Source organism: Dendropsophus ebraccatus, chromosome 4 (genome assembly GCF_027789765.1).
Source record: "Dendropsophus ebraccatus isolate aDenEbr1 chromosome 4, aDenEbr1.pat, whole genome shotgun sequence".
Taxonomy (NCBI): domain Eukaryota; kingdom Metazoa; phylum Chordata; class Amphibia; order Anura; family Hylidae; genus Dendropsophus; species Dendropsophus ebraccatus.
In genome coordinates this window covers 134,645,589-134,661,097 of record NC_091457.1, presented here as the reverse complement: position 1 = coordinate 134,661,097, position 15,509 = coordinate 134,645,589, and the positions used below count along the sequence as shown (strand labels likewise).

General features: G+C 42.1%; 1 protein-coding gene across 5 annotated transcripts in view; it reads left to right on the top strand.

Annotated features, from left to right (window-relative positions):
- The window catches only part of VGLL4 (vestigial like family member 4), an 81,949-nt gene that overhangs the window by 52,701 nt on the left and 13,739 nt on the right, over nt 1-15,509 (top strand). For 4 of the 5 annotated variants that reach the window (XM_069967081.1, XM_069967080.1, XM_069967078.1 and 1 more), the window contains one exon: nt 11,825-12,014. In XM_069967081.1, coding sequence (XP_069823182.1) covers nt 11,854-12,014 — 161 coding nt within the window. In that variant the 5' untranslated portion in view covers nt 11,825-11,853. Of the gene's footprint in view, nt 1-2,982; nt 3,108-11,824; nt 12,015-15,509 lie in introns of those variants that run through there. The other variant, XM_069967082.1, reaches the window with a different exon arrangement.

Here is a 15,509-nt window from a genome sequence, read left to right as displayed (position 1 = left end):
GGGCAGGATGATGCGTAACCTTATGATGGACCCGCTCCTACAGGCATGACCATCATGATATTTCCTGGGACCTGTATGCAATTTTTGTGGCGGTTTGGGAAATTTAGACATTATGTAAAAGTGAACTTCTTTCTAAGTCTGTCTTCACACTCTCATTGAGGCTTCAACCTTTGGTGGTTAGGCTTGACAGAGGTGGCAGCAGAGAGCACTGTGTCAGACTGGAGAGAATACACCACTTCCTGTCAGGCAAACAGCAGATGATAAGTATTAGAATTTTTAAATAGAAATAATAGAATAATAGATTTTTTTGGTTGAAGTCTGTAGCAATGTGTGTAATGAGAAAATAATTTTGTTAGAATTAACCTGGTGAGAACACCCAAGAGAAGGTCACCTTACAGGAACCCTAACAATGTGTAACGGCCGTGATGGAATCTTTTGGATTGCTGAGTTGGAGGTCCCGTGGCTTCTCATTTCTAGGTTAGTGCTAGTGAGGCCGGAAGGTTTTCCCATCCTGAAATTCTAATAGGGGTGAAAAGTGCAATCCTCTTATTACCTCATCTGCAGTTGTTTCTCGCTTCCTGATGAAACTTTAAGATCATTTTTTATCACAGTTTCCTGATACATGATATCTGTTAGAGGCTTTGTGGTGCGCTTCCATTTCAGCTCGACGTGTAACAAGAGTCTACAATCCGGATGTCCCTTTATAGCATGACAATACTTTGTGTCGTCCTGCCTTTGGTATTAAATAGCGAGACACTATGGGTCTATCTCACTCATATATTAAGTTTGCGGTGACTCAGGACTTGAGGGTCACATTGGCTTCTAGTCAAATGACTGTATTTGTATTGCTTCCAATGCGCCTCGCCAATTTGTACTAAAGAGTTCTCAAGGACAGTATAAATAGTACAAAGGGGGTGAACCTCTATGAAAGGGGGTTATCCAGGACCAGAAAAATAGTCGTAGTGGACGTAGTTTTTGGCGACAATTTGACAGTGTCTTCTGTTTCTCATGTTGGGCTTTGACTTTCGTCCCCAGCTACTTTCTTCTGCAGATGCTTCCTTCTTTGTATACTGAATACTAAAAAATAACAAGTTATGAAGGGGGGGCAGGAGACCATGTTTTCCTAGGCCTGGACAACCCCACAAGGGCATGGCCATTTCTTTCCAGAAACATCACCTCTCCTGTCCTCCGTTTGGGTGTGGATGTTCAGCTCCATTCCATTGAAGTGAGGACAGGGGTGGTGCTGTTTTTACAAGAAAGTAAGTGTGTTTTCTAAACTTGGATAACACCTTTCGGCTGTGTTCCCATGACATACTTTTTCAGAAAACAATGGCCGTTCTTTTCTATCTGTGATCTTTTCCATTGAAGTTAATTCAAACCCACGGAAAAAAATTTCAATTTCAATTTGCTGTTGTCAATAAAACCCGATTTTAGTTTCTGCAGAATACGTACAGTAAATCTGTATCTTCCCAGTGAAGTATTGCCCTGTGTTTCTCACCACTATTACATGGATTGTGTAACGTGCGCCTTTCTTCTCCACTGACCCATCATTGATGTGTCTAGAGCTTTGTCATGACATCTCCCCTTGTCGGAATGTTGCCCTCGGCTATGGGTGTTGGGGGCATCTGCAATAGCTGTGCAGGGTTTTTTTTTTTTTCCTTTCGGTCTGTTATTACAAGAAACCATCTGGGGCCATGCTCATTGTGAAGCCATTCTGCCTTTTAGTTGTGCTCATTCAAGAGGACAGAAACCTAATGCAGCTATTACGTGGCTTTTATAAAACCCTTTATTATAGACTGGTATGTATAGTTAATCCTGGAGTAGACAAGATATTACACACAAAAATTGCAGGAATATCTTTTATATCACACTTTTCATTGCTTATTGTAGTTTGGGCATTTAGCTTATCGTAGCCTCTTGGTATTATTACTGCCCCTAGTGGTGGTATTCATAAAGGCACTTTAGGAGGAATACACTAGGTGTTTCATACATTGGCCATTAAAAAGGAACCGCTCCAGACTATTGTGCCTATATCCATAGGGCGATCTGTACAGCACCTATGATAGTGTACGTGGGCTCTCCATATAGAATTTAGCATTGTAGAAGGAGAACATAAATCAGATCTTAGAGTATATTTAATCTTTTCGACCCGCCACCTTGTAATTATTCCGGAATGCTATGATTCCATTTTTGGCAGAGAAGTAAAGGTAGTGTAATGTATGAGAATTGTGAGGAATTTGCTGACACAGCTTGTATATGTCGGTGTATTATCAGCCCAAGGCAAGTCTCACAGTCCCCTATATTCAGCAGTACTGTGCTAGATATTACTTATCAGCTATACATAATATCAGGTTGTATCAAGAACAGAGATTCCCTTACATTGTGTTCTTAGTGTTACAGTCGTAGCCTGAATCTGTCGTTTTATGTTTACTTGGTTTATCGGGCAATATACGACCCTTAGTTGGGATCGGCAGGGCAGTTTTTACAATGGTAATAACATTTGATGTTTTCTACAGTAAGCATCAATGGATTCACCAGTTCTCTTGCAGAGGAAGCAGTGAGTGGGTAGATCACCAGTTGGGCCACACAGATTGATGGCCTATTTACAGGATACAGGATAGGTCATCAATGGAGATGAGCACAACTCGAGCATGCTCCGGTCCATCCAAACCCGAACGTGAGCGATAGGCTGTGTCCATGTTTTCCAGAACTCCCTATGACTGCATGCAGCTTCTTCAGCCACCTGTAATGAAATGCCGAGTGCTCGAATTGCATTCATCTCTAGTCATCAATGACTGGTTGGCTGATCAGCTGTTCAGCGCCTGCGCTACAAAGTGAATCAGGATAAAAGCAGTTGGCTCCATTCACTGTGTAGTGGCCAGACCTGGGTACTGCAGCTCAACTGCCATTCATTTATTTACACATTACACAGCAATGGAGCCAACTGCTTATAGCCCCCTTCACTGTGTAGATTGGGCACTGAACAGCTGATCGTCAGGGATGTTTGGTGTTGACACACTATTTAGTGGTTGATGACCTATCCTATAGATAGGCCCATCAATCTTTTTTCCCAAGGAAACCCCTTTGAAGACTAACTGATACTTCCGGTAAGTACTGGTGTCCATGTTGGCCCATGGGTAGGCCTATATGCCCTAACATTCTCCTTTATTCATTGCCACTACTTGTACCTGATTCTAGTTTGGTTGCCTACTTCAGAGACAAACCCTTTCAGACTGCAGCTATTGAAGTGATCAGCTGATCACATTGGATCAGCACCCCTAATAAACAGATAACATGATGGCCATTCTTCAAGTTTGCCAAAACTGGAGTCATTTGTACAAAGCATCTCCCTATTCTGACCAATAGATTGGGGTTGCAAGTGAATGACATCCGCCTATATGATGTCTAAGTCCTCTGATTATTCATATGGACAGGGGTCATCTTCATTCAAATACCCATTTCTTTATAACAAGAGCAGATGACAATGGATGACTGTCCCTAATTCTGGATAACTAACATATTTAAAGGTTACATAAACACTATGAACCTACAGAACGATGTCATTGCTTATTCTCTGTTTTCCTAGATGTCTTTGCCGGGGAGAATAATGGTATTTTTTTTTTTTTTGGCCTTTTATCCATTTTTTAGACACAATCACTGAGTACAGTAAATCTAAGGAGAAAAATAAAGCAAAGCTGTGGCCCCGGTGTGCCGCGCTCCGCCATCAAAGGCGCAGATTAAATGGAGTGTAAAAATACCAGTAATTATTTCAGCTGAAAAGTACGTTCAACTTTTGATCTGGATGTCTACCCTGGAAACGTAACCCCATCATGCCATTAATGTTTGAAGTTCAGGGAGGAATAACAGCCTGTTGGCTTTGATCATGGCTCCTCAGAACAAGTCTTCCTTTTCATCTCCACCACTTAGCGATGTCTTACATTTCACACCAAGTCACTTACATAGGTGACGGCAGAAAGTGCCCGCAAAGGGTCAAACTTCTGAAACACGCTCTGCTCTGAAGTGAGGCGCAGTGATGGATTTGTTACAAAGATATAGGATCGATACTGCCTTGGAAGATCCCAAGCAGGCTAAAATATAATATAGGTTCCCTTGTGTGTATTAAAGGGGTGGATTGGTAAATAAGCCCCTCTTGCAGTTTTTATTTCGGCGATGAGGACTAACACTTTTGTACAGATCACTTTCCTATTTATCACAGATTAGGTAACCTTCAGCATGCTCTCGTTTGTTCATACCAGTTCATGCAGCATTTGAATAATGATGGCTGAAAAAGTTGGATGCAGCCCTAGGGAGTCCTGGAAATCATGGATACAGTTTATGGCCTATGGCTGTATCAATGGGCTTCAACAACCGGTACTCTAATGCCGCCTCGGTTCATCTCTATTTAGAGAGAATAATAAAGAAAGGTGTCAGATAACAATGGATCCACCATTCATAGTAGCTGATGTTCAGCGCTCAGCCTCCCCTTTCTGTTTAATGTGCTGGTCACATAGCAAAACAAGAAACCTCTCCCATACAAGTGAATCGGGTCTACCCCAGGCTATTGTATGTTGGTTAGTAAAGCATATCTCTAAATGCTGTTAATGCAACCGTTCAGGCAATATGGCTTCTCCTAGAATAATATACAAAAATGAAATAAAAAAAAAAGAGTAGAAAATCAGGACATGAATTTCCAGTATGTTTTTTTTAATTTTTTTTTTTTTTTTTTTTTTTATGCTGAGGACCTGTTCAGAAAATAAGTGAGCCATATGTTTGGAGTACATTGGAATATCTGCAAAACAGTATGCTGACCTACACCACAATGCGACTTGTCATGTTCAATGGACTGGACATAGTCCACTAGTGACTACATTACTCATTTTGCAGAACATATACTGCTTCTCTGCAGGCCAGTATAAGCATGTTCTGCTCTGCTGTCCTGCACCAAAAAAAGTATACATTTGCGAAATGGACTGAATGTGGTCACTATTGGTTCAATAAATTGAAAAGGCCTGTCAGGAGTAAAAAGTTACATGTTGGCACACCTTTTTGCAGATAGTCTATGTACAAGGTTTTTGTGATGGTATATTCTCACTAAGTTAGGGATAAAATACCATAAGGCCATAATTCTGGGTATTTGGGGCAAGTTTTAGCTGAATGGCCACTTCTAGGAAGTCTGGACATAATGTATGTAGATGAGTTACAGTGTGCTGAAATCTTCTTGCTGACTAGAAAAGTACATACTCCATGTTCCAGGTTGTTGTCGCTGTAAATATTTTGCAGCTCAGGATGTGATTTACCAAGCGAGAAGTCCTAAAATTGAGGGTCTTTGATGGAAAGGCAGAACATCAGCCTTTCCTGTTATGTGGGCTATGTTGGATTTCGGAACGTACTGTGTGTGAAACATAATAGGCCTTGGCCTTACCACCTGGCCACCTGTCTGGATTTATTCTACGATTAGAGGTTGTTGAGTAAATGGGCAATTATGTATATACTGTAACTATTAAGTATAGCGCAGGGCTTGATTTTTGGTGAACCACCCAAGTAAAAGTTTACTTAGCGTCAAGAGATTGGGGGGGTTCTTGGAGGTTCTTCTTGTCAACTCCCCCCAGAGCATGATATCCACATGACCCTGGGGAAAATGGTGGTAAAATGTTACTTAGGAGCGTTTGTGGATTAGTCATTTACATTTACTTTTGTGTTTTTGTTTTTTTTTAACATTTGGTATGATGAAGGATCTCTGTGCCGACCGTTATTTATTCATTGCCTTCCATGGAGAAGAGATGATGACTTTCTGTTATCTGTTGTCCTGGGCGTTAAGTTCTTGCTCATCTTTGATTTACTTGCCTTTTTAAATGCTGATAATTTTAGAGGGAATACATTTCTTGTATAAGAATGTACTGAGATAATGTCTGTAATATCTCCCCCTCCTGAGCTGTGTTTAAGGCATCTCTCTAGCAAACTAGTATCCTGCATTCTGCTGACAGGGGGCAAGAACCCAAAGTTCTACAAGATCTGCTTTCATTTACAGCGCCTCCTGGGCCATCTAATAGGGTCCTAAGGGGGTGACCAGAGGATACTTTGGTGGACTAGGGCCCTATTCCACCGGACGATTATCGTTAGCATAATCGTTAACGATTAACGATCTCAAACGACCGCTATTGCGAAAGACCTGAAAACGTTCACTCATTTCCATGGAACGATAATCTTTACTTATGATCGTAATTGCGATCGTTTCTTCTTCCGTATTTCTTCGCTATTGCGTTCGTATCTATTGCGAACGACCGAACGATGTCTTATTCAATGCGAACGATTTGCGAACGTTTTGCGAACGAGCAACGATAAAAATAGGTCCAGGTCTTATAAAGCGATCAACGATTTCTCGTTCGGTCGTTAATCGTTACTGCATTTCAACCGAACGATTATCGTTTAGATTCGAACGATTTAACGATAATCTGAACGATAATCGTCCGGTGGAATAGGGCCCTTAAGGGCCCTATTCCACGGGACGATTATCGTTTGGATAATCGTTAACGATTAACGATCTCAAACGACCGCTATTGCGAAAGACCTGAAAACGTTCACTCATTTCCATGGAACGATAATCGTTACTTATGATCGTAATTGCGATCGTTTCTCTTCGCTATTTATTCGCTATTGCGTTCGTATCTATTGAGAACGACCGAACGATGTCTTATTCAATGCGAACGATTTGCGAACGAGCAACGATAAAAATAGGTCCAGGTCTTATTAAACGATCAACGATTTCTCGTTCGGTCGTTAATCGTTAACTGCATTTCAACTGAACGAATATCGTTCAGATTCGAACGATTTAACGATAATCTGAACGATAATCGTCCCGTGGAATAGGGCCCTTAGGCTCTGACACTATGCCTTAGACAACCCCCTCCCACCAAAGTTGATTTTTGGCAAAGGTGACTGTCTTGGGTAATTTCAAAACTAACCGATTCTGTTTTATTGATGGTCTGACCTATGTGTACAATATATTTGGGGTTTACAAGGCAATAAAAAGTTGATGTGCACATGTTCTGTATGACTGGAGGGTGAGTTCTTGCATAATTTCCTCCAAAGGAGCCAAGATTTTAAAGAATAATATCCTTGTCATTGTGCTGTCTGTTGCCAGACGTCCATTGTATTGTATTCCAGACTGCCAGTGCTGGTGAAGAGTAAAGGCCGTACTACATGGCTTGATCTTGAGGAGGAAGCAAGCGCTGACCTGTCAGGCTAGGGCTCGTGTCTTCCTCCTTCCCACAGGAGGGGCCACAGGGAGGAGCGGAAGGGGCTGCCTGGACAATCCTCAGATCTTCCGATCAGTCCATTGAAGTTAGTGGTGGTCTGCCGTCGACGCTCCTATTATACAAAGCAACAAGCAGCCAACTCACTATAGTGATCGGCCTGTTTCTACATGTTAAAAGAAAACGGCATGTTTCTACAAATTAAAAGAAAACGATCAGCAGGCATTGTGTGTGTTGGCTTATCGGGGTCTTTTAACATGTCCTATTACATTAAATGATTATTGGCCGGTAATTTGCAAAGTACGGCTGATAATTGTTTGGTGGAATAGGGCCTTAAGAAACTGTCTGTCTCCAGCACATCTTTGTGATTTTTAAACGAGAACAATCTGGATTTCTAAATAAATAGATCCAGTGTTACCAATGGGTTGCGTCTAAAGAAAAAAAGATAACTGTCCGATGTTACCAATGGGTTGCGTCTGCCGCCCCCGTATCATCCAGTGGGCCGTTTATGTGTAGGCCACTGTGTAGCAGTTCGTGCAATTTTGGCAATGATGAATAATTCTAGTGGAAAACTCCTGGTTTTTAACCAAATTTCCCCAGAATTTCTCCTTCCTGTGTATCATCATGAACTATACGACCGCAGATGACTTCATGTTTGTGTGGTTCTTTACCTCAGGTTTGTTTCCAGCCTGCCCGCGTGTTTTCCATTTCTTTACACTGAGTTGAAAGTAAAGACTTCGCACCATCCTGGTGAATTTCTGACCTGACATAAGGGTGTTACCAAGAGGCAGGTTTCAGTATATATAGTATACTGCAGGAAACAAATGTGAGGCAACACTTAAGGGGTTGTTCAGAAATATCTGACTAGAATGTGTTTGTGATCAGGTGAGGGCTGGCCAGGATTGCCATCATTGCCATTATTGTTGTCCCACTCCTTTATTACATACAGGACAGTAATGGATCCATTACATATCTTCCTATAATCCCCATTGTGTATGACGGACACTTTTATTGAAGTCCTGTTAGTTTTATGATGCATCCTTTACTAAGCTTTCCCTTTTTATTACTGTCCCGGGCTATGTGGGGTTTGCGTGGGCCTAAGACGCCACTGTCTAGCACAATGTACAGTTTAGTTTATTATATAACTTTCTAGTTACTCATTGATCTCTTACTCAGCAGTTACACATGAAAAGTCGAGCAATGTTGCCGCTTTATTGTGGGATTCCCTTATCACCCGGTGCTTGGATGACCTTTCGTTTGTGACTATTGCGCCGATGTCATCACTCTATTGCTTGGTGTAACTCATAAGGTTGAGTTGTGCTAATTTTACTCCATACAGCTAATAAATCTGATGTATTGTCAGGCGAAACTATTCCCGTAGTATTCGTCTCCATTGGTCTTGCATGTGTTTGAGCTGCCTTAGATTAAGGATGAGGTAAGCACCACTGGAACTTGAAGTACGGCTCGTTGACCCCATGTGTACATATGCTGGGTGGTACACGTGACTGGACTTTTATCACAGTGTTCATTGTTCTCATCTCAAGTGGTTAATCAGAGGCTAACGGATAGTAGCGGCATAAATTCTGGTAGAGCATGGTACAAGATTACAGCTACAGTAAACCTATTTGTAAAAGGAGGAGGGAAGAAAGCAATAGGACAGTGCCCCTAGTGGCTGGATTTGGTTATTAAAAACAAACAAATAAAAAACTTTATTGTATATAGCTATAGTTGCTTTATTGCTGCAGTTAACGCCCTTTTACACCAATCGATTATCGTCCGTATTTGGCTGGTTATTGGCTGCTGTGGCCGATAATCATTTGGTGTAATAGTTCCTGTTTAAAAGGCAACGATCTGGCGACATGCACAATGTCTTTCAGCATGTTGGGGAAAAAAATTAGAACGATAGCGACGGTCTGCTGGCCTTCGCTCCGTGTAATAGGAAGGTCAGCAGCAGACTTCTCGATCTCCTACGGGTTCCCCAGACGATCTTTAGCCCCTCCCTGCTCTTACCGGCTCGCTGTCAGCGCGTGTAATAGCAAAGTAAAGAACATCCCCTAAATGATCACTTTTGGATGGCGTATACATGACCACCCCCAGTGCGCAGGATTTCTGGCAAGTATGGTAATACCAATAGTTAGGATAAGAATCAATATTTACTTTAGGGGGGTCCTACTCCCAGCACCCCCACTGACGGGGTGGCGGTACCCTTTATTGGTTAATCAGGCACAGCACTCAGGTACTGCAACTTGGTTCCATTCATATGAACATGACCAGTGGGCCCTTTTATTCGGCCTATTGTGAGTCAGACAACAACCAAACAGATGATTATCTATATTAGACTAGGTTCACACTACATTTTTGCAATCCGGTTTTTGCAAAAAACTGATGCATTTGTGTGCATCCGTTTTGATCTGTTTTTCCATTGACTTATATTATTTAAAAAAAAAAAAAAAAAAACATCAAAACTGATCCTTTTTCTTTCTTAAACGTAGTCTTCATTTTTGTGATCTGTTTTGATTTTTCTTTTAATAATGGAAGCCAATGGAAAAACACAAATGCATCCGTTTTTGAATTTTTTTTTTTTTTTTTTTTGTTTTACATCCGTTTTTTGCAAAAAAAGATAACTGGATTGCAAAAAACGTAGTGTGAACCCAGACTTACAGTTCTGTTAAACCCAGAAATCCAGCGGACTGTGACAGCCCCTTCCAGATACACATTTACAGTAGGAAGAGCAGCTCTGGAGCACACACTGAAGCTCTACAGTGCAATGCAAGGGCAGCCATAGACATTTGTGAGTGTTTTTGTGTTTTACTATATGTCTGGGTTACACTTTACATGTGGATTACAGGCCATATCCACAGCGCTTTGACTAATTGAGTAAAGATCTGCGACTTATTAACCATTATCCCTAGAATAATAAGCATCCTCCGCGCTGTGTACTACTTACACATCAAGGAAATCGGAAATCTATTTGTTATGTGCATATTAGATAAGAGTCCTATAAGCTTATACAGTCTGACACCTGACAGTGCCCAAGAAAAGGGAAGAAAATCAATATATTCTGCGGTGAAATGAGGAACATGTTATTGAGCATCTAGTGCACAAGGTTTGATTATTCACTATCCCGACCGCTTTGAGATGGAAAGTTCCAGTGTATTATCTGTGCCAGGTCTCCCACCCCGACCCTGCGCAGTATTCTGGGTCACTTCTTCTGGTTTAATAATTCCCTGTGCCGGCTGGCATCCTGCAGACTCTGGTGGTGGCTGTAATATGGGAGGTATTCTAAGCTCAGCGGAATAGAGAACTACTTGAAATTCATGTTCAGAAGATTTGGCACCATTAGTGGCCTTTTAAAGGGAAAGGCTCAATGAAAAGGTGAACGTGGGCATCCTGCTTGACAAAACTGAGGGCCCACAGGGCATCTGTATTTATTGTCAAGAGCCATTATTCCAGGGTGCTGTACATATAAAAAGGTGTGTTGTTCACAAAAAGTTTTTATTTCAAATCAACTGGTGCCAGAGAGTTGTATATTACTTCTTTTTAAAAAAAATTCAAGTCTACCAGTACTTATCAGCTGCTGTATATCATGCAGGAAGTGGCATTCTTTCCAGTCTAGAGAGCAGGGGAGATTTTTGTATGGGGAATTGCTACTGCTCTTGACAGTTCCTGACATGAGGTGGCAGCAGAGAGCACTGTGTCACACTGGAGAGAATACATCACTTCCTGCAGATCATAAAGCATCATGAAGTACTGAAAGACTTGAGATTTTTTATTTTTTTTTTCCTAATAGAAGTAAATTACAAATCTCAAAACCTTTTTGGGTGAACAGCCCCTTTATATATATAAAATAGAACAGGTAAAAAGTACAATAAACATAAAGAGAAGAAAAAATTTGGGTCAGGGCTTTCAGTCTACAAGAGATTGGGCGAGATGGGGTGGGGTAGACAATAGGTGAAAGTACAGGCTGCACGGGTGTGTCTTTTTTTTTTTTTTTTTTTTTTTTTTTTTTTTTTTGATGATTGTGAGCAGACAAGGAGAATACAGAAGGAGGTTCGAACACCATGTGAAGGGTGGAATGGGGAGAAGAGGTGAGAGAAGTGTGGAAGGGAGGATGCATGTCATTGCTAATAGTTTAGATTGAATTAGCTGAACTATGTGTAGCTGGTGAATGGATTGGCAGAGGGAAAAGAATGAGTGGGTGGGTAGAATGGGCAATAGAGTTCAGGATGGATGAGCGAGGTATAAGAATATTAGATGGAAAACCACTGAGAAGGATGTTGCAGTAGTCCAGGTGGGAGATGTGGAAATGCACTGGGTGTTAGGTTATCCAGGATTAGGAAAACATGGCTGCTTTCTACCATATCATTCTGCTCATCTTCTCCTGATCTATAACAAGAGGCCTACAGTGCTGCATGTCCAACATGACAAACGTCCTGTAAACCCACAGCCACTGTTACAGAGGATTGGCAACATTTTTAATTTGCAATGGAAATACTACAGTTTTACTAAGCATTTAGTGATCTTTCTTTTCTACATTTAACTAATATTATTATCCTTGTTATCCTTTACAGGAGAAGCGGCGTTACGGAGCGAACCCAGAATGCAACCTCTTACGATGCCTACTGCACTCAGCAATCATCGGACGGGCCCCCCGCCTATCAGCCCCAGCAAGAGGAAGTACAGTATGGACCAAGGAGATGATGAACTAGACTGTGAAAATGACCATGTCTCCAAGATGAGCCGGATGTTTGCCCCTCACTTGTAAGTACCTGGTAAATACTAACATTATTCTTCCATATTCCACAAGGTATCTTGCAGGAACCAAAGCCCTAACTCTCTGATTCTTGGTCCTCATGCAGTATACTAGAGATTGGGAACCTTCGGCCCTCCAGCTGTTGCCAAACTTCAATTCCATCATGCCTAGACAGCCAAATCTTCAGTACAATTCCGTTCATGCCTAGACAGCCAAATCTTCAGTACAATTCCCATCATGTCTAGACAGCCAAAGCTTCACTTTGGCTGTCTAGGCATGATGGGAATTGCAGTTTGGCAACAGCTGGAGGGCCGAAGGTTCCCCATCCCTGAAGTATAACATCCACGGATCAGGTCTGAGGTGATGTTGGATTTCCTTGGAGGCTTCTCCAACTGTTAGAAATATGGAATCTGGTTGTATCCCAATTCATGAGACCGGAGTAAGTTCTGTCCTGAGTCACCAGTGTAATTCTGGGTATGGCGCTAATGTGTCATGTAGTACAGTAATACCGCTAATGAGGTTATAGTTGGCAGGTTCAGCTCTAACACTTTTTTTTTTAATATATAATTTTATTGTGTTTCTATAAACTATTATATTTTAGATTTATACAGAAGAGGGCTATTAACTTTTTTTTTTTTATTTTGAATATACGTACATTATTGGCAGTAGCAATATAAGTTTTGTGGCTCTTGTACAGCAACTGTTAAACCATTATAGCTACGTTGGTGCTTTGGAGACTTGCTGGGATTAGTACAATGCTTGGCGTCTTGGGGGGGGGGGAAGATTCTCAATAATCCTCTAATTTTTTTTGTACATGAAGTATGAAAATAACAATTTTCGGGATGGTGGCCCTTCTGGTGGCCATTTTTATTGTCGCTGTTTTCGATCCCTTCGAGAAAATAAAGGATAATAGATACGTTTAGGACGTGGTGTATATATTATGGTGAAGATATCAGGTAATTAGAGATGAGCGAACCGGGTTCGAGTCGATCCGAACCCGGAAGATCAGCATTTGATTAGCGGTGGCTGCTGAAGTTGGATAAAGCTCTAAGGTTGTCTAGAAAACATGGATACAGCCAATGACTATATCCATGATTTCCACATAGCCTTAGGGCTTTATCCAAGTTCAGCAGCCACCGCTAATCAAATGCCGAAAGTTCGGGTTCGGATCGACTCAAGCATGCTCAAGGTTCGCTCATCTCTAGTAGAAATGTCTCCTCTCTTGTGGCTTAGACCTGTGTCTAGTGTCAGTTTCCTAGTAAATGTATCCTGCACCAAATGTCACTTGGGTCTGTTCTGAGGCCCACCGGCCTTTCTCCCCCCTCCTCCCTCTTCAAGGGTGGGAGCCCAGCTGCTCGGCTGACATAAGGAGACCCTGCAGTTGTCATCAGTGTTATTTTGCAGCATGCGTCCGATCACAGGACATTACTGTGCATGAATAAAGCCACCCAACAAATGGCCGGCGCAGGAGAAGATTTCCCGTTGCCTGTGAATGTTTCTTTGTCTTGCTGGCATGGAGCTGGATGTCAAGATGCCGCTCATTCCTTTGTGAAGGAAGCGATCAGAGGTCATTTGATAACCGAGAACTGTGCTTGGCTGTCTGAGTTCCAAGCGGAGAGCTACATTCCGGGCATTCCTGGGCTTCTAGCCTGCTCACATCCATCATAGGACAGGCAATGTTTTATTTATCCTCAAATCATGGCAGTGTTAGTCACAGACTGGGCCGGCAGTCTGCAGCCCAGGAATGTGTTACAAATTGGCTAGCCAGAGCCCAAGGTAGTGAAACAATGAGGGCTCAGAACCAAGACGGGGCCGTATTTATATTTTGTGCTTTTACGCAACTGTTGACATTCCTCCGCCATGTGTCTCCTTCCAACAAAACAAGAAATGGGTGAGAAGACTGTTAATGGAGCAGTACCTCTTTACTACCACATTACACCTCACTTGGGACCCCTTTATTATTCTGTCTACTGTTTACCGGGTTGATCTACTACTATAGTTCATGCATTGGGTTCTTAATGGCGCTCTACTGTATGGCCTTAGGTTTTGCATTAATAATGCTGTGACCTAACCAGATCTTTTAGTCCATTTATACTTTAGAGGTTGTTGTGTTTTGTTTTTTTTTTTCCTTCTTTCTTTGTAATAGCCCCCATTGTAGTACCCTGCCCCCTCCGATCTTCACAGCCAACTTTGTTATACCCACATTGCACCTTCAAAGTAAGGCATTTTTAAGGAATCTAAAGCCCCTATTACAATGGGCGACCAGAGGGAGCCAGCAGGTGCTGTATGTGCGGGAAGCTGCGAGGGGACTGCCCAGGTGATCGCTCGATAGATAGCGGCGGTCTGTTGACGCTACTATTACATGGAGCAATGGAAGCATATCATAGATGTCGGCTGATCATTGCAAGACGAATATTGTCCGTAACGGCCAAAAATCACTTTGTGTAATAGGGCCTTAAGGGGCTATTAAGTTTGCAAAGGCCGATGTTTCACCCTCCACAATACCTTAGTCGTGAACATTCCCTAAAAAAACTGGAAAACTCTTATGAGACACTATTGGTTCTGAATGTGCCTTACAAATCAGCATTTCGCTTCTGAGGAGCACACAAGCTGACCTTTCTTCCTGATGAATACCGCGAGTAAATCCCCATGCTGCATCTGAGAAGTGTTTTGTTACAGGGATCGGAGCGGGGCCTGTGCTGCCCCATACCTTTTGCTCTACACAGTTCTATTTTTGTATTTGCCAAATTTATATTCGACACCCTGTCATTTAGTAATTTTTTCCTGCCCTAAAAATATCTCATTTGATGTGACAGGGACAGAATCTCCTTGGCAGTGTTTAGGTGGATTGTCAGGTCCATGCAAATGACAGGTCCGGCCTCGACTGCAAGCTTTTCTGCACAATTTAATGCCAATGGCAGCTTTGCAGATGAAGCACTTTTCACAAGTCATGATCCAATACAAATGAACAGGAAGAGTTGCCAAAATTCTATCCATAAATAAATTATACATATATGCCTTGGTCCTTATTCAGTTCTTTCAGAGTTCAGCTTGAAAATCGCCAAAATGCCTCTTTGCCCCATATTGGCAAGATGTTGCGCATAAAAGTATACTTATTCTATTGTGGTATTTATAGCATAACCATTTGCATTGTTGAGTTTTAAGTTGGCCGTACGCTTTCAATAGCATTGTTTCTTTCCCGATTTCCCTGTTAAAGTGCTCTGCGTGGCCAAATGTTCATGGTGTTGTCTATGGAGAAAGGAGGGGTAAGCATATTGTTCCCAGAACATAAGGGGCAGGTGGCAAAAATCTAGCAGACCCGACGGCTCTCTCCACTGACATCATCTGTCGGAGAGTCTTAAGCCCCTATAACATGGGCCGATATGACGGATGAGCGAGCGTTAATCTGCTAGATTGCCACTTACAGAGCCTATTACACGGCTCTACTAACATGCAGCAAAGGCTGCACAGACATTGTTAGCGATGTCCATGCAGCCGTTGCC